General features: G+C 38.0%; 2 protein-coding genes across 5 annotated transcripts in view; one reads left to right on the top strand and one right to left on the bottom strand.

The window, feature by feature from the left end:
• trip10b (thyroid hormone receptor interactor 10b) overlaps nt 1-12,373 on the top strand; it is a 68,433-nt gene extending 56,060 nt beyond the window's left edge. For both annotated transcript variants that reach the window (XM_062026561.1, XM_062026562.1), the window contains 4 exons: nt 5,040-5,172; nt 6,951-7,012; nt 7,357-7,463; nt 10,284-12,373. In XM_062026561.1, the coding sequence (XP_061882545.1) occupies nt 5,040-5,172; nt 6,951-7,012; nt 7,357-7,463; nt 10,284-10,429 (448 nt within the window). In that variant the 3' untranslated portion in view covers nt 10,430-12,373. The remainder of the gene's footprint in view (nt 1-5,039; nt 5,173-6,950; nt 7,013-7,356; nt 7,464-10,283) is intronic.
• A 2,139-nt stretch (nt 12,374-14,512) lies between these two features.
• The window catches only part of sh2d3a (SH2 domain containing 3A), a 35,121-nt gene continuing 30,693 nt past the window's right edge, over nt 14,513-18,940 (bottom strand). For 2 of the 3 annotated variants that reach the window (XM_062026560.1, XM_062026558.1), the window contains 4 exons: nt 17,606-17,777; nt 17,403-17,514; nt 15,299-15,484; nt 14,513-15,236 (listed from right to left, as the gene is read on the bottom strand). In XM_062026560.1, the coding sequence (XP_061882544.1) occupies nt 15,043-15,236; nt 15,299-15,484; nt 17,403-17,514; nt 17,606-17,777 (664 nt within the window). In that variant the 3' untranslated portion in view covers nt 14,513-15,042. The remainder of the gene's footprint in view (nt 15,237-15,298; nt 15,485-17,402; nt 17,515-17,605; nt 17,778-18,940) is intronic. The other variant, XM_062026559.1, reaches the window with a different exon arrangement.

The following is an 18,940-nucleotide window of genomic DNA, read 5'->3' as shown; positions in this document are numbered from 1 at the left end:
TAACACGACATCTATAGTTACACACAACAATATGTAACACGACATCTATAGTTACACACAAAAGAACATAAATAGTATTTAAAGAAGAGAATGTGTAAACACTAAATGTAACAACAAGGAGTAATAATGCTGCTTCTTCTTATTCTCTGGCAGACCAGGGACCTCATGTATTAAGTGGTTGCTACTAAAAACAAACGTACGATCAACTCCAAAAATCCTGGTACAATCTTCACAAATATTATAAAGTATTACATGCAGTGGTGAAAAAGTTGTTTACATTGTTGAAATCAAAGGACCACCTGTGTGTGATCAAAGGCATAGACATCTTATAAGTAGACGCAGCATGGAGCGCTACTGCCTACCGGCGCTGACGAGACGCGGAGCCGCCATCTTGGAGTGGTGATCCGCTCCACTCAGTGCAATTCATTTGGCAGGAGCAATGAACTGTCAGCACATTTAATTCATTTTACCTCACTGAATACCACTGATTTTCACACGTTTTTTTTGTCATACGTGTAGTTATGATAAAGGACACATGTTTTGGCGTGTTTTATTATTCACAGTTTGCTTAACAGTAATATAGTATTCTTACATGCTATAAGTGACCAGACGTCCGGAATCAAAGCTGAGAATATAATCCCAGAGAAGGGGGGAACAAAACGGTCAGCTATTTTTAAATTGAAGAAACAAAATGATTAGGTTATATGTACATGCGTATATCCTACATAAACAATGTATGAATACCATAGATATCTATATATCTTATAGACCAGGAGTCACCAACGAGGTGCCCGCGGGCACCAGGTCGCCCGTAAGGACCAGATGAGTCGCCCGCTGGCCTGTTCTAAAAATAGCTCAAATAGCAGCACTTACCAGTGAGCTGCCTCTATTTTTTAAATTGTATTTATTTACTAGTGTGACAGTCCTAACTGTCGTGCAGGTTCTCAGGACCATCCAGGGAAGACATTGTCGTGAGACGGTTTAGACTTCTTTATTATTTCAATCACAGAGTCTTTTGCGTGCTTTTCAGCAGCTGCCTTTTTTCTCACGTGAGCACACGAATGGTTTCCTCCCGTCCGCCGTCTTTCTCCGTCTCCTCCCTTGATGTTCCCGTCTCTCGCCCTTTTATACGGTCCGAGAGGGTGATTGCACTGTCCACAGCTGCGCGCTCCACGCACCTTATGCTGATTGCGGCGTCGCTCCCAGCGCGCCCCGCCTTGCCGCTCGCTCGTCCACGCCTCTTCGCCGCCATCTTGGAGCGGGCGCTGTCGGTCCGCCGGCCCCGCCTCCCCACAACTAGCAAGCTGGTCTCGCTTTGCTCTACATTTTTAATTCTAAGAGAGACAAAACTCAAATAGAATTTGAAAATCCAAGAAAATATTTTAAAGACTTGGTCTTGACTTGTTTAAATACATTTTTAAACAATTTTTTTTTATTTTAAAGAATAATAAATGAATTGTAATTTAATTCTTCATTTTAGCTTCTGTTTTTTCGACGAATATTTGTGAAATATTTCTTCAAACTTATTATGATTAAAATTCAAAAAAAATATTCTGGCAAATCTAGAAAATCTGTAAAATCAAATTAAAATCTTATTTCAAAGTCTTTTGAATTTCTTTTAAAATTTTTGTTCTGGAAAATCTAGAAGAAATAATGATTTGTCTTTGTTAGAAGTATAGCTTGGTCCAATTTGTTATATATTCTAACAAAGTGCAGATTGGATTTTAACCTATTTAAAACATGTCATCAAAATTTTGAAATTAATCTTAATCAGGAAAAATTACTAATGATGTTCCATAAATTATTATTATTTTTTATTTGTTATTTTACATGAGTTATTATTTGTACAAACATGGTGCAAAGTAATTCATGATTTGTTTAAAAAATGTTAGTGGCTAGCTAGTTAAAATGGGATATTGTGATTTCACAAGACTGTTTTAGAAGTGATCATTTGAAAATGTTCAATTTGAAAAATGTGCACTTAGAGAAAATATAAAAATAAAGTGTTGCATATTGATATTTATCTGTTTCTATATATATTTAATGTGAGAAATCATTAAGATGATCAGTGTTTCCACAAAGATAAATATCATTAATTATTAATAATAACATAGAGTTAAAAGTAAATTGAGCAAATTGGCTATTTCTGGCAATTTATTTAAGTGTGTATCAAACTGGTAGCCCTTCGCATTAATCAGTACCCAAGAAGTAGCTCTTGGTTTCAAAAAGGTTGGTGACCCCTGTGATAGACCGTATCTCTGTTGCTGCAGCAGCAGAGAGTTTATTCTGTCTTGACACTTTGTATTGATATTTTGTATTACATTCTTCCCTTAAAGGCCTACTGAAAGCCACTACTACCGACCACGCAGTCTGATAGTTTATATATCAATGATGAAATCTTAACATTATAACACATGCCAATACGGCCGGGTTAACTTATAAAGTGACATTTTAAATTTGCCGCTAAACTTCCGGTTCGAAACGCCTCTGAGGATGACGTATGCGCGTGACGTAGCCCGGCGAACACGGGTATGCCTTCCACATTGAAGCCAATACGAAAAAGCTCTGTTTTCATTTCATAATTCCACAGTATTCTGGACATCTGTGTTCGTGAATCTGTTGCAATCATGTTCATTGCATTATGGAGAAGGAAGCCGAGCAAGCAAAGAAGAAAGTTGTCGGTGCGAAATGGACGTATTTTTCGAACGTAGTCAGCAACAACAGTACACAGCCGGCGCTTCTTTGTTTACATTCCCGGAAGATGCAGTCAAGATGGAAGAACTCGGATAACAGAGACTCTTACCAGGAGGACTTTTGACTTCGATACACAGACGCCTGTAGAGAACTGGGACAACACAGACTCTTACCAGGATTACTTTGATTTGGATGACAAAGACGCAGACGTGCTACTGTGAGTATGCAGCTTTGGCTTCTAAACATTTGATCGCTTGACCGTATGTGCGCAACTTTTTTTTGCGTATGTACGTAACTTTTTAAAAATATATAAGCTTTATGAACCTTGGGTTAGGTGAACGGTCTTTTGGGCTGAGTGATTGTGTGTGTTGATCAGGTGTTTGAATTGTATTGGCGTGTTCTATGGAGTTAGGAGCTAGCAGAGGAGCTAGGAGCTAGCGTAACAAACACGCAGGTGTTTTTATGCAGGATTAATTTGTGGCATATTAAATATAAGCCTGGTTGTGTTGTGGCTAATAGAGTATATATATGTCTTGTGTTTATTTACTGTTTTAGTCATTCCCAGCTGAATATCAGGTACCGTGAGTATGCAGCCTTGGCTGCTAAACATTTGACAGCTTGACCGTATGTGCGCGTCACGTACGTAACTTTTAAAAAATATATAAGCTTTATGAACCTTGGGTTAGGTGAACGGTCTTTTGGGCTGAGTGATTGTGTGTGTTGATCAGGTGTTTGAATTGTATTGGCGTGTTCTATGGAGCTAGGAGCTAGCAGAGGAGCTAGGAGCTAGCGTAACAAACACGCAGGTGTTTTTATGCAGGATTAATTTGTGGCATATTAAATATAAGCCTGGTTGTGTTGTGGCTAATAGAGTATATATATGTCTTGTGTTTATTTACTGTTGTAGTCATTCCCAGCTGAATATCAGGTCACCCCCGGCTCTCACAGCATCTTCCCTATCTGAATAGCTTCAACTCCCCACTAGTCCTTCACTTGCACTTTACTCATCCACAAATCTTTCATCCTCGCTCAAATTAATGGGGAAATTGTCGCTTTCTCGGTCCGAATCTCTCTCACTTCATGCGGCCATCATTGTAAACAATAGGGAACTTTGCGTATATGTTCAACTGACTACGTCACGCTACTTCCGGTAGGGGCAAGCCTTTTTTTTATCAGATACCAAAAGTTGCAATCTTTATCGTCGTTGTTCTATACTAAATCCTTTCAGCAAAAATATGGCAATATCGCGAAATGATCAAGTATGACACATAGAATAGATCTGCTATCCCCGTTTAAATAAAAAAAATTCATTTCAGTAGGCCTTTAAATGATCATGTTTACACTGATTGTTTTATATGTATTTTTTATGTATGTCGCTTTGGATAAAAGCGTCTGCCAAATACTTAAACATAAACATATATAAACAGCTGAAAGTCTTTATATCAGCTAAAACCACCAATCTGTTTCACTGGATTCAGAATAAAACCAAATTCTGTCTTACCCAACAATGTTAGTATTTGAATATTGTTACTTGAACACTTTTTCCTGGTTATAATTATACTGTTAAGAAAGTATTGTCTTATACTTTGCCTAAAATGAGAATGCATCATAATCAGTGGCGGCTGGTGAATTTTGTTTTAGGTGTCACAATCATTTATTTCAACTTTATGTTATTCAAGTATGACATTTTTAAATGTAATTAATTTTATTGACAAGCAATTCTATTATGGTCATACTCTTGTTTGCTAGCGGCTACGATTTCAGCACTATTGAAGATCTTTGCTCCTTCTCAACTCTGTGGTAATATTCTTTTCACAAAATACAACCAATAGTACGTTAATGTTAAATCTTACTTGTGAAAAATAATCCCCCGATTCCTATTTTCAACAGTCCGCTCATTTGAGCAGGAAAACGCTGAACACCAGCTTTGTTTTCTACCTGTCAACTGTCAGTTTGGCTCCTCATCACCACTTCAAAATGGCGGCCCAATTTCTCGCGTCACAGCAACCAATGCTGCGTCTACTTATAAGATGTCAATGGTCGAAGGTGCCACAGCAGGTGAAATGTGAAGCTAGCGGCTACATTTCCACCTCAACATCAGTTTTGATGCGTCTCAGTTTGCCGTGAAAAAGTGTGTAAACATGATTCAGACGTGTGTTAAGAAGCAGAGTAACACTGCCATCTACTGCACCATGTGGGAACTACAGTCCCCTTATCATGTGTTTACTTTATTGTCTGTGTGTGTGTGTGTGTGTGTGTGTGTGTGTGTGTGTGTGTGTGTGTGTGTGTGTGTGTGTGTGTGTGTGTGTGTGTGTGTGTGTGTGTGTGTGTGTGTGTGTTCCCAGTGAAGCGCTGGAGAAGATGAAGGGTGTGTACGAGCACAATCCTGAAATGGGAAACCCGTCCACTCTGGAGCCTCAGATCACAGAAACAGCTCACAGCATCGGCCATCTGAAGGGAGAACTCACTAAATATGAAGTACACTCTCTTATTCTTCTTCTTCTTCTTCTTCTTCCTATTATTATTATCATTATTATTATTATACATCCTTCATTCTTCCTTCTGTCTTCCTTCTTCTTCCTTTTTCGTTGTACTTTTCTACTTCTTCTTTGTCTTCTTTTTATTCTTCATTTTTCTTCTCTGTTTTATTTTACTTCATCCTCCTTCTTCTTCTTCCTTTTTCCTTCTTCTTTGTACATGCTTCTTTTTCTTCTTCCTTCTTCATTATTCCTTCCTTCTTTCATCTTCTTCCTTCTTCTTTGTACTTACTCCTTCCTCCTCTCATTTTATTCTTCCTTCTTCTTTTTCATTCTTTCTACTTCTTCTTCTTTAACATAATCTTCTTCTTCTTATTATTATTATCTATCTCATTATTCATTCTTCCTCTTCTTTTTCTTCTTCCTTCTTCATTATTCCTTCCTTCTTTCATCTTCTTCCTTCTTCTTTGTACTTACTCCTTCCTCCTCTCATTTTATTCTTCCTTCTTCTTTTTCCTTCTTTCTACTTCTTCTTCTTCTTTAACATCATCTTCTTCTTCTTATCTATTTCATTCTTACTTCTTCTTCTTTTTCTTCTTCCTTCTTCACTATTCCTTCTCTCTTCCTTCTTCCATCTTCTTCCTTCTTCTTTGTACTTACTCCTTCCTCCTCTTATTTTATTATTCCTTCTTCTTCTTCCTTCTTTCTACTTCTTTAACATCATCATCTTCTTCTTCTTTTCTTTTTCTTCTTCTTCTTCTTCTTCTTATTTATCTCATTCTTCCTTCTTCTTCTTCTTCTTTAACATCATCTTCTTCTTCTTCTTTTTCTTCTTCCTTCTTCATTATTCCTTCTTTCTTCCTTCCTCAATCTTCTTCCTTCTTCTTTGTACTTACTCCTTCCTCCTCTTATTTTATTATTCCTTCTTCTTCCTTCATTCTACTTCTTTAACATCATCATCATCATCATCATCTTCTTCTTCTTCTTCTTCTTATCTATCTCATTCTTCCTTCTTCTTTAACATCTTCTTCTTCTTTTTCTTATTCCTTCTTCATTATTCCTTCTTTCTTCCTTATTCCATCTTCTTCCTTCTTCTTTGTACTTCTTCCTTCCTCCTCTTATTTTATTATTCCTTCTTATTCTTCCTTCTTTCTACTTCTTCTTTAACATCTTCTTCTTTTTCTTCTTACCAATCTCATTATTCATTCTTCCTCTTCTTTTTCTTCTTCCTTCTTCATTATTCCTTCTTTCTTCCATCTTCTTCCTTCTTCTTTGCACTTACTCCTACCTCCTCTTATTTTATTATACCTTCTTCTTCTTCTGCTTCTTCTTCTTTAACATAATCTTCTTCTTCTTATCCATCTCATTATTCATTCTTCTTCTTTTTCTTCTTCCTTCTTCATTATTCCTTCTTTCTTCCATCATCTTCCTTCTTCTTTTCACTTACTCCTTCCTCCTCTTATTTTATTATTCCTTCTTATTCTTCCTTCTTTGTACTTCATCTTACATCATCTTCTTATTATTATTCTTATCTATCTCAGTATTCCTCCTTCTTCTTCTTCAATTTCTTCTACTTCTCTTTCTTTTCCTTTTTTCCTTCATCTTTCTCTTTTCTTATTCCGTCTTCATTCTTCCTTTTTTCTTCTTCTTTCTTTTTCTCCCTTCTTTTTATTCCTTCTTCTTCCTCCGTCTACTTTTTCCTTCTTTATCTTGTTCCTCCTTCTTCTTGTTCCTCCTCTGTCTCCTTCCTCTTCCTCACGGTGGCTCCTTCCCTTGCAGACGTGGCTGTCAGAGGCGGTGGGAGGAGACGAGTGCATCAACAACAACAACACGCCGCTCACGTAAGAAGAAAACCTCCTCACCTTCTTGTCACTTTCAAGACACTTCATTAGGTACACCCTCTCACATAACACACGTGCATATTTAACGTCATTCTTGCGCATCATTTCTAAGGTTTTGTTTTGACCCAAAAATGCTAACTGAGCCTTTTTTAATAGAGTATCTAAAGAACTGGCCACGTATTAGGTATGTTCCTAGCCTTGCCTAATCACAAATATTGATCGATCGATCGATCGATAGCAAGATCTTAGCTCCTTATTGCCAACACGACCACTATATAATGTTGAAAAGATTCACCTGTGAGGGATTTTTTTAAATCAAATTGTCTCGGGTGGACATCCCACAGGGTGGAGAATAACCAGAACAACCAGAACATCTACTCGGAGTTTGACGACGACTTCGACGACGTGGAGACCCCCGTGGGCCAATGCACGGCCTTGTACACCTTTGAAGGTACACTTTTTATTCACGCTGCAGCACTCTTTTTACACTTAGAGTAGATGCCTTGTGTAACGCCCGGAGATCGCTAGGTCGTGAGTTCAAACCCCGGCCGAGTCATACCAAAGGCTATAAAAATGGGACCCATTAACTCCCTGCTTGGCACTCAGCATCAAGGGTTGGAATTGGGGGTTAAATCACCAAAAATGATTACCGGGCGGGGCCACCGCTGCTGCTCACTGCTCCCCTCACCTCCCAGGGGGTGATCAAGGGTGATGGGTCAAATAATTTTGCCACACCTCGTGTGTGTGTGTGACAATCATTGGTACTTTAATTCATTAATAGATGGCAGAACTTCAGGTGACATTTTAAGATGTGTAGCGAAGCCCTTTTTTTCTCCTTTTTTTTTTTTTTTTTTTTCCGACTACACCAAGTTGTCTCCTGTCAAGTGTTGGGTGTAGCAGGGTCAGATGTATGTGGTGTTGATGAGTTAAAGAATATGCAATCATGATGACAAATGTGAGTTTGTTATTGAAGTGAAATAGTTCCTGAGGGGGGAAAAGTGTTTATGACATTTATATATTCCATATTATATTCTATATGTCTGCTAGAGGTGCACAAACTAATTGATTCACATTTGAATCGTGATTCTTATTCATCCCGACTCAAATCGATTCGTAATTATAAAAAATATATTATTATTTTTTTATAAGAATCCATTTTTAGAATATGTTTCAGGCCATGCAACCAGAAGGAGCTTTTCCAACCTGAAGCTTGTTTTGAAAAAAGTATTATTCTAATTATTCAAGCAAATAACACATTGTGAGAATGTGTTGGAAGTGAGAATGGATCCTGAATAGAATCGCTACTTCCAAGAATCAAAGATTCACAGCTCGAGTGCTTGGTGGAAAAAGTTTGAGAACCGCTGCGTGAGAACATTTCTTTTTGTCTAATAGAACATTCCGTGTGCTATTATGTACTTTCTCCTTCTTCTTCCTCTGCTTTCTATGCTTCTTTTTTTTCTCAATTTTATTTTTATTCGTCCTCCTTCTTTTTGTTCTTTCTTTTTCCTTCTTCTTTGTACATGCTTCTTCTTCTTCTTCTTTCTTCTTTGTCTTCTTCTTCATTCGTCCTTCTTTCTTCCTTCTTCCATCTTCTACCTTCTTATTTGTACTTTCTCCATCCTCCTCTTATTTAATTATTCCTTCTTCTTCTTCTTTAACATCATCATCTTCTTCTTATTATTATCTATCTCATTCTTCCTTCTTCTTCTTTTTATTCTTCCTTCTTTTTTGTCCTTTTTTTTTACTTCGTCTTCTTCTTTTTCTTCTCTATTTTGTTTTTCTTCTCTCTACTTCTTCTTCTTCTTGTTGTTATTATCATTATTATTATTATTATTATACATCCTTCCTTCTTTCTTCCATCTTCCTTTTTCTTCTTCCTTTTTCGTTGTGCTTTCTCCTTATTCTTCCTCCTCTTTTTATTCTTAATTTTTTCCTTCTCTATTTTATTTGTATTCGTCCTCCTTCTTCTTCTTCTTTATTTTTCCTTCTTCTTTGTACATGCTTCTTCTTCTTTTTATTCTTTGTTTTCTTCTTCTTTGTCTTTTTCTTCCTTCTTTCTTCCATTTTCTTTGTACTTTCTCCTTCCTCTTATTTTATTCTTCCTTCTTCTTCTTCTTCTTCTTCTTCTTTAACATCATCATCTTCTTCTTCTTATATATCTGATTCTTCCTTCTTCTTCTTCTTCTTCTTTTTATTTTTCCTTCTTTTTCGTCCTTTTTTTACTTTGTCTTCTTTTCTTTTTCTTCTCTATTTTCTTTTTCTTCTTTCTACTTCTTCTTATTGTTATTATTTTTATTATTATCATTTTTATTATTATTATTATTATACATCCTTCATTCTTTCTTCTTTATTCCTTTTTTGTTGTACTTTCTCCTTCTTCCTCTTCTTTTTCTTCTTCTTTTTTTTCTTCTCTTTTTTTTAATTCATCCTCCTTCTTTTTCTTTCTTTTATTTTCTTTATTCTTTGTACATGCTTCTTCTTCTTTGTCTTCTTTCTTCCTTCTGTCATCTTCTTTCTTCTTCTTTGTACTTTCTCCTTCCTCCTCTTATTGTATTCTTCTTCTTCTTCTTCATTCTTCCTACTTCTTCTTTAACATAATATTTTTCTTCTTATCTATCTCATTCTTCCTTCTTATTCTTCCCACGTCTTCTTCTTCTTCTTTAACATCATCTTCTTTTTCTTCTTATTTATATCATTCTTTCTTCTTCTTTTTATTTTTCCTTCTTTCTTTTTTTACTTTGTCTTCTTCTTTTTGTTCTATTTTATTTTTCTTCTTTCTACTTCTTCTTATTGTTATTATTATTATTATTATTATACATCCTTTATTCTTTCTTTTTTCTTCCTTTTTTGTTGTACTTTCTCCTTCTTCCTCTTCTTTTTCTTCTTTTTTTTCCTTCTCTATATTATTTTTATTCATTCTCCTTCTTCTTCTTTCTTTCTTTTTCTTTCTTCTTTGTACATGCTTCTTCTTCTTTTTCTTTTTTGTCTTCTTCTTCCTTCTTTTGTCTTCCATCTTCTTCTTTCTTCTTTGTACTTTCTCCTTCCTCCTCTTATTTTATTCTTCCTTCTTCTTCTTCAAGAAGAAGAAGTAGGAACTTCTTATCTATCTCATTCTTCCTTCTTCGTGATGTATCATGTTGTATGCTTGCATGTTCGAAATAAACTCAAACTCAAACTCTTCTCCTTCTTTTTCTTTTCCTTCTTTCCATTGTCTTTCTTCCTTCATCCTCCTCCTTTCTAATTCCGTCTTCATTCTTCCATTTCCACGCAGGCAACAGCGAGGGCACCATCTCCATCACGGAGGGCGAGCTGCTGAGCGTGATGGAGGAGGACAAAGGAGACGGTTGGATGAGGGTCACTCGGGCCAGCGGCGAGGAAGGCTTCATCCCGTCCTCGTACATCAAGCGCTCCTCCTAACGGAGGTTCGCTCTTTTATTTTTAACTCCTGAATGTATAAAAGTGTTGATCGGCGCAGTTAGTGACTTTTTTAAAAATATTTAACAACCTGCTGAAGACACGCCCCCCACACTTCCTGATTGGACACTTAACGAAACCACGCCCCCCTGCACCGTAGCATGTTGTGTTCGCTGTTGAAAGGTCACAGTCTGGTTAGCTGCAGCCTGACTGACACTGGAGCTCGTCCACCTGGTCCACGCACATAACGTCTATTGTACATTAAATATCAAACATGTCCTTTTTATTACCTTTTTTCCCTTTTCTGTCACCACCACGTCTGACATCTTCTTTGTTTTCCTGATTTTCTTGCCTTATTCCTGTTCGCTTCCTCACGCCACTCGGGCCTGAGCGCCAACTCCCTCACCTGTGCCCAATCAGGCACACCTGTTCGCGGTCGCCAATCGGGCTTCCTTATAAGTTACGGACAACGTCACATGTTTTGTGGACCCCCCCCTCACGTTAAACAGTGTCTTAGCCGCACATCGCCCTCCTGCATGTTCCCTGCGTGCTGGGGTCCCGACGACCGCAGGCATGCGTGTTGGTGACGTCGTCGTCATCGTCGCAAATATCAAAGTAAGCCGACCTGTTACGTTTTTTAAAGTTGTTTCTAAAGTGCGTTTTCTGACTAGTGACGTCATCCAACACGTTTGTCCCATTCTTTTTTTGTCTTAAAGGGGAACTGCACCTTTTTTTTATTTTTATGTCCCTATCATTCACAATCCTTATGTAGGACTTATGTTGAGTTTAGTTTTTTATGCATTCTAAAAAGTAAATAAATGCAATCAAAGGTCAGCTAACAATCTTAAAAAACTAGAGATGTCCGATAATATCGGACTGCCGATATTATCGGCCGATAAATGCTTTAAAATGTGATATCGGAAATTATCGGTATCGGTTTCATTGCTGTGTACACGGACGTAGGGATAAGTACAGAGCGCCAATAAACCTTAAAGCCTTTGCGTGCCGGCCCAGTCACACAATATCTACGACTTTTCACACACACAAGTGAATGCAACGCATACTTGGTCAACAGCCATACAGGTCACACTGAGGGTTGTGTATAAACAACTTTAACACTGTTACAAATATGCGCCACACTGTGAACCCACACCAAACAAGAATGACAAACACATTTCGGGAGAACATCCGCACCGTAACACAACATAAACACTACACAACAAATACCCAGAAACCCTTGCAGCACTAACTCTTCCGGGACGCTACAATATACACCCCCCCCCCGCTACCCCCACCCACCCCCACCTCAACCCTGCCCACCTCAACCTCCTCATGCTCTCTCAGGGAGAGCATGTCCCAAATTCCAAGCTGCTGTTTTGAGTCATGTTAAAAAAAATAATGCACTTTGTGACTTCAATAATAAATATGGCAGTGCCATGTTGGCATTTTTTTTCCATAACTTGAGTTGATTTATTTTGGAAAACCTTGTTACATTGTTTAATGCATCCAGCGGGGCATCACAACACAATTAGGCATAATAATGTGTTAATTCCACGACTGTATATATATCGGTATCGGTTGATATCGGGATCGGTAATTAAGAGTTGGACAATATTGGAATATCGGATATCGGCAAAAAAGCCATTATCGGACATCTCTATAAAAAACATCCTTCATGAAGGTTTTATATTCATGATGTAAGTATATATATGTCATGTAGCAACTGGCACATTCATAATAACATGTAATATTTACGTATTCATATTCGTATATCATTTTAAGCATACATTTATTTTGAAAGTGCATCCCGACGTTCACTTTTTTCTTCTACCCACTGCAGACTTTATGAGAGACAAAAACGTAATAAAACATCACTTACTGTACAATGTCTGCTGTCATTGGGATGCCTATTTATAGAATCTTGTTATATTCCCGTTTAGTTGAAGAATGACTCATAATCCATCTGGAAGAAAAGTGGGATGGAACCAAGCGTCTTTGTGTCGTTTTTTTGCCATTTCCTGGGGTCTCAATTGCATGTCAAAGTTGACCAACTTATAGGATTATGTCCTCGTCCTTCTACCATCAAGGTGAGAACCATTATTTATGATCCAGAATCATTTTTCACAAGCTCTGAGGTGAGAAAGCAGCTCATCAGTGGAAGATGTCAACATAGCCACGTTAGCTAGTTAGCTGTCTTTGACAATGTGTGGCTCAAAGTAGTTCCTCTGCGTTAGCGCTTATAACAACAATATCACTAATACTTGGTTAATATTCAAGTCATGAATTGTAAATGGGGTATTGTTGGCGTGGTTTTTTTTTGTGTGGTTTTTTTGGGGCGGAATAAAGGACCTCCAGTTGGCTCCGCTGTAGGCGGACTTTTATTACTGGTTATGAATAATAACACGGAAAATTACAACAAAATTACAAAAAACATAGTAAACAAAAAAAAACTATAAGAGTTAGACAAAAGAATTGCAGCACAAATAAACGGGACAAGTTTGGGGAGATTTTGACAAGGTGGGGGTGGGGGGGTTGGTTATGAATAATAACAACTTAATACACAAACCATAACAGTTTGATAAAAAACAAACAAAAACAAAAAATGCACTACCAACAATTGGGAGAAGTTTGGGCCAATTTTGGGCAAAGGTGGGGGCTGATTATGAATATTAACACATTAATAACATTTGTGTATTTATATATATATATATATATATATATATATATATATATATATATATATATATATATATATATATATATATATATATATATATATATGTTTACCAAAGGACCCATTACCTCCCTGCTTGGCACTCGGCATCAAGGGTTGGAGTTGGGGGTTAAATCACCAAAAATGATTCCCGGGCGCGGCGCCGCTGCTGCCCACTGCTCCCCAAGGGGATGGGTCAAATGCAGAGGACAAATTTCACCACATCTAGTGTGTGTGTGACAATCATTGGTACTTTAATCTTTAATCTTAATATATATATATGTGTATATATATATATATATATATATATATATATATATATGTATATATACAAATACGTGTATATACACATGTATCTATGTGTATATATACAAATATATGTATATACACACATGTATATATGTGTATATATATGTATGTATGTATGTATATATGTGTATTATATACACATGTATATATGTGTATTGTGTATACATGTGTGTGTATATACTGTATATATTGCACCACAAACAATTGGGAGAAGTTTGGAGTAATTTTGACAAGGTGGGGGGCTGATTATGAATATTAACACATTAATAACATATAAACTGTAAAAAGACTGTATAGTTAAAACAAAAAAATTAGAGATGTCCGATATTATCGGCCGATAAATGCTTTAAAATGTAATATTGGAAGTTATCGGTATCGTTTTTTTTATTATCGGTATCATTTTTTTTATTTTATTTTTTTATTAAATCAACATAAAAAACACAAGATACACTTACAAATAGTGCACCAACCCAAAAAACCTCCCTCCCCCATTTACACTCATTCACACAAAAGGGTTGTTTCTTTCTGTTATTAATATTCTGGTTCCTACATTATATATCAATATATATCAACACAGTCTGCAAGGGATACAGTCCGTAAGCACACATGATTGTGCGTGCTGCTGGTCCACTAATAGTACTAACCTTTAACAGTTAATTTTACTCATTTTCATTAATTACTAGTTTCTATGTAACTGTTTTTTTATTGTTTTACTTTCTTTTTTATTCAAGAAAATGTTTTTAATTTATTTATCTTATTTTATTTTATTATTTTTTTTTAAACGGACCTTATTTTCACCATACCTGGTTGTCCAAATTAGGCATAATAATGTGTTAATTCCACGACTGTATATATCGGTATCGGTTGATATCGGTATCGGTAATTAAGAGTTGGACAATATCGGAAATCGGCAAAAAAGCCATTATCGGACATCCCTACAAAAAATGTTTGCAGCACAAACGTTTGGGGAGATTCTGACGAGATGGGGGGGGGGGGGGGGGGGCTGGTTATGAATAATAACACGTTAAATTAAAAAAACGATAGTAGTCCGACAAGAAAATGTTGCAGCACAAACATTTATTGAGGACAAAGTGAGGGGGGGGGGGGTCAGGGAATGTCATTTAGAATAATTTAAAAATGTGAACGGCACCAATAAATGTCAGTGTTGTTGTATTATTCCCAAAAGGGGGGGCCAAGGTGGTCCACATCTAGCATAGTGTTCGAACTCCTCCCTAAAAGCTGGAGCCTATCCCAGCTGAGGGCGGAGAGAGCGGACACTCGAGACTGTCATCAGCAGGACAATTATTATTTACAATTATTACACAACATGTTTTTGGAATGTGGGAGTACGTTTGAACCCAGATCTTCTGACTGCGAAGCAGACGTCTTATCCACTAGACCACCGTGCTTTTAAGAAAAAAAAAGTTTTTCATTGGTTGGTCTTTGCAAACGAGGTAGAAGGTGTGCTTTGAGGAGCAAATGGAAGTGCAACAAAAGATGGAGATGTAGTAATAATAATAATAATAATCCAGTGTTGTTCTTGTGTGCGCTGGCATCCACACCTGCTCGCTTTTCTTCTACGTCACATTTTGGATCAGGAAAGTTGTTGGGGCTGCTTGGCGCTGATCTCCACGGGCTCCAGTTTGTCCGAGAGCACGCATAGAATTTTGTCGAACTTCTCGTAGCGCTCCTTCCTGTCGGCCTGCGCCCCCGACTGACCCCAGAAGAGACGCAGGGCGAACTCGGTGCCCAGCGCCTCCAGCATCTCTGGGATGGGCGTCCACCCTGCTGGGCGCAAGAGAGAGTGTGAGGGACCAGGTGAGCGGGTGTGTGTGTGTGTGTGTGTGTACCTGTGAGCAGAGTGTGTGCGTGCTGCTGGTGGTCGCGGGCGTGCAGCGCGGTGCGGCGAGCGCTCTGGAGGACGTCGTAGAGGAGCTCGCAGCCTCGCTCGCTGTTCTCCACGGGGTCCTCGCCCTCCATGAGCATCAGCAGAGGAACCAGGTGAGGAACGGCCACGGGACCTCCAACCACCGAGTCTGAGCAGAGAAAAACATATTTTATCATTTATCACCGATACAGTTTTGGCCGATACCAATATTAATCTAATACAATATCAGCAAAAATCCTGATAGAAATTATTCCAATTCTAAATTTTGAGTCATAATTTTCAAAAAAGGACCAACATTTTTTTTATGTACTGTATATATTTCCTTTTTTTTCACACATATATATATATATATATATATATATACACAAATATATACGTATATTTATATATATACACATGTACGAGTACATATATAAATGTACATACATACATATATATATATACAGTATATATACAAATATATATATATATATATATAAATAAATATACATATATGTATATATATATACACACATATATACATACACATACAAATATATATATATATATATACAAATACATATATACATACAAATATATATAAACATGTATACACAGACATATACATACAAATATATATATACATATATATGTACATATACATATACACACACATATATACAAATATATATTTATATATATATATACAAATAAATATACAATACATACATATATGTATGTATATACACACATATATACATACACATACAAATATATGTATGTATACAAATACATATATACATACAAATATATATAAACATATATACACACATATATACGTACAAATATATATATATATATAAACAAATAAATATATATATATATATATATATATACACACAAATATATGTTTATATATTTATCTATTTATTTGTAACATTTTTTAAATAGATTTTTAGGCCATCTCCATGCAACAAGAAGGGACATTTCTAACCTGTAACTTGTTTTAAAAAAAAGTTTCATTATAATTATTAAACAAAATAATACATTGCGAGAATTGGTTTGAATTGAAGATCGTGTTGAGTCAAAAATCGATTCTGAATCGGATCGTATCGTTAGGTGCACATAGAGTGTGTGTGTGCAGAAAACATCGCACAGGGCGATGTGATGCGTCTAGTGCAGTAGCCTTGGAGTAGTAGTACCTGTAGTTAGTGCATGCTGCATGCCGCTTTTGCTTGCTATGCTGCATGCTGCTTCTGCCTGATACTCATTGCTTTCAGCTAGTGCCGCCGGCTAGCCCTCTGTCTCAGAGGGCGAAAAGAGGAGCCGAGTGCATAAGCCTCCTCAGCCGGTACATAGCCTCTCCATTGTCAAGACTCGTACATGCCTCCTCGTGGCCACACACGGTAACTGGAACCTCGCGGTTCCAGGCTAAGTTGTACGGGATCTCGGAGCAGCAGGGGGCCCCAGAGACGGGGCATGCAGGCCCACCGGTGTGTGGACATGCCCTGGTGCCCAGTCAACCCCTGTCCCAGCTATGGGTAAATAACCCCAGCTATGGGCGAATAGTGAAAACCGCCTCAACGGTGGACCAGGCGGAAGATGGCGGCAGCGGAATGCACCACAACGGCTGGGAAGGCGGATGAAGGCTGCAGCAAAGACGGGTCCCCAGTCGTCTTGGTCTCCATGCCACTGGACCCTGGCCCGCTCAATGCCAAGGACTGTGTGGTGGCTGACCGTGCACCAGTCTCCCCACATTAAAAGATTCCACGCACAGGCGTCCTCCTACGGAGGACAGTCATACTCGTTTCGAGTGACCGCCGACGACGACGACATAGAGTGCCTTTATCCAGGTCCTCACCAAAATGTACTACTTGAGTAAAATGTGCCCTTAGTGAGTTTGTTCTGCTGCCCTCTTGTGGTGAAACGATGAGGCAGCAGTCAAGTCAAGAAGGATTAGAAGGCCAGTAAACAACAATGGAGGACATTTGTTGTTGTCAGGAAGTGGCCACCAATTGACTGTGTCTGGCCCCGCCCCTTTCCGTACACTCCCAATGCCAGAAAAACCGGACTCGCTCAGCGCTCACCGTCCCGCTCGACGAGCGACTTCATGAAGGGCTTGAGGGTCTTCTCAAACAAGATGGCGCTCTCCGTGTGGTTCCTCCTCAGCGCCCGCCACGTCATCTCCAGCCGCAGCACCTGCGCACACGCACAAACCGACCCACGTGACCGCCGTGTCCACGCCGTCCCCAGCGGGACTCGGCCGGAGTTCTCGGCGGCGCCGGCCCACCTGAGGCATCTCCAGAGCCTTCATGAAGGCGGAGAAGGCGTACAGGTTGTGGGCGTGGTCTTTCAGGGCCCGGGCCAGCAGGATGAACTTGTGCAAGACGGTCGCCCTCTGGCTCACGGTGCCGGTGCAGCCCAGGATGTCCACGGCCACACCCAGCGCTATCAGATGATGCCTGCAGGGCACGTGAATACAGCCTCAAACATCACCCCGTACTCTACTCCTACTTTACCATCATTTTTCACAACGACTCTAATTTAGCCTCTAAAGGCCTTAGTGGCCACATGCGTGGACAGCACCTTTTACCTCTTATTTCCAAAATTGTGTACACTACTGAATTGGGGTCTTATGGCCGCTTATGTGGACACTTATACTGCCATCTGGTGGTGGCAGAAGAGTATAACATGCAATGGAATTTTGGGGAAAAAAGTGTAAAAATAAGAATTAGTACGGAGCCCCTAAAGGGACATGGGGGAGGAAAAAAATTTAAAATTATTATTTTTTTATTTTTAGACATGTATCTCATGCGCACGAGAAACTTTTTATAAAGTTATAAAAAAAATAAAAAAATTCTTTTTTTCTTTTTTTTAGACATGTATCTTGTGCACACGAGATAGTTTCTCGTGCCCAAAAAAAAAACAATTATAAAAAAAATGTTTTTATTTATTTTTTGACGTGTATCTTGTGCGCTCGAGAAACTATCTCGTGTGCGAGAGAAACTTTCACGAGAAATTTTCTCATGTCTAACAAAAAAAAAAATTATAACATTTTTTTTATTTTTTTTAATAACTTTATAAAAAATTTCTTGTGCGCAGATTTTTTGTCTAAATTTTTTTTTTTTTAAATTAAAATTATAAAAAAAATACATTTCCCCCATGTCCCTTTAGGGGCTCCATAAATTACCATGTCACTAAACATGAAGTACACGTTTGTGTACTTATGGACTAAGTACATCATATCAAAAGATGATCAAATGTAATGTAAATGTAAACAATCAAATGCAGATACTTTTTCTTATGCCTTCTGATCTCTCTCTCTCTCTCTCTCTCTCTCTCTCTCTCTCTCTCTCTCTCTCTCTCTCTCTCTCTCTCTCTCGCTCTCTTTCTCTCTCTCTCTCTATATGTCCACTACTTGCTGTCCATATCCTACCCCCCACCCCCTCCACACCCCTGATTGTAAATAATGTAAATAATTCAATGTGATTATCTTGTGTGATGACTGTATTATGATGATAGTATATATATATGATAGTATATATCTGTATCATGAATCAATTTAAGTGGACCCCGACTTAAACAAGTTGAAAAACGTATTCGGGTGTTACCATTTAGTGGTCAA

Source organism: Entelurus aequoreus, linkage group LG18, assembly GCF_033978785.1.
Source record: "Entelurus aequoreus isolate RoL-2023_Sb linkage group LG18, RoL_Eaeq_v1.1, whole genome shotgun sequence".
Classification (NCBI taxonomy): domain Eukaryota; kingdom Metazoa; phylum Chordata; class Actinopteri; order Syngnathiformes; family Syngnathidae; genus Entelurus; species Entelurus aequoreus.
Note: the sequence above shows the minus strand (reverse complement) of the source record. Positions and strands in the feature narration are given on the sequence as shown.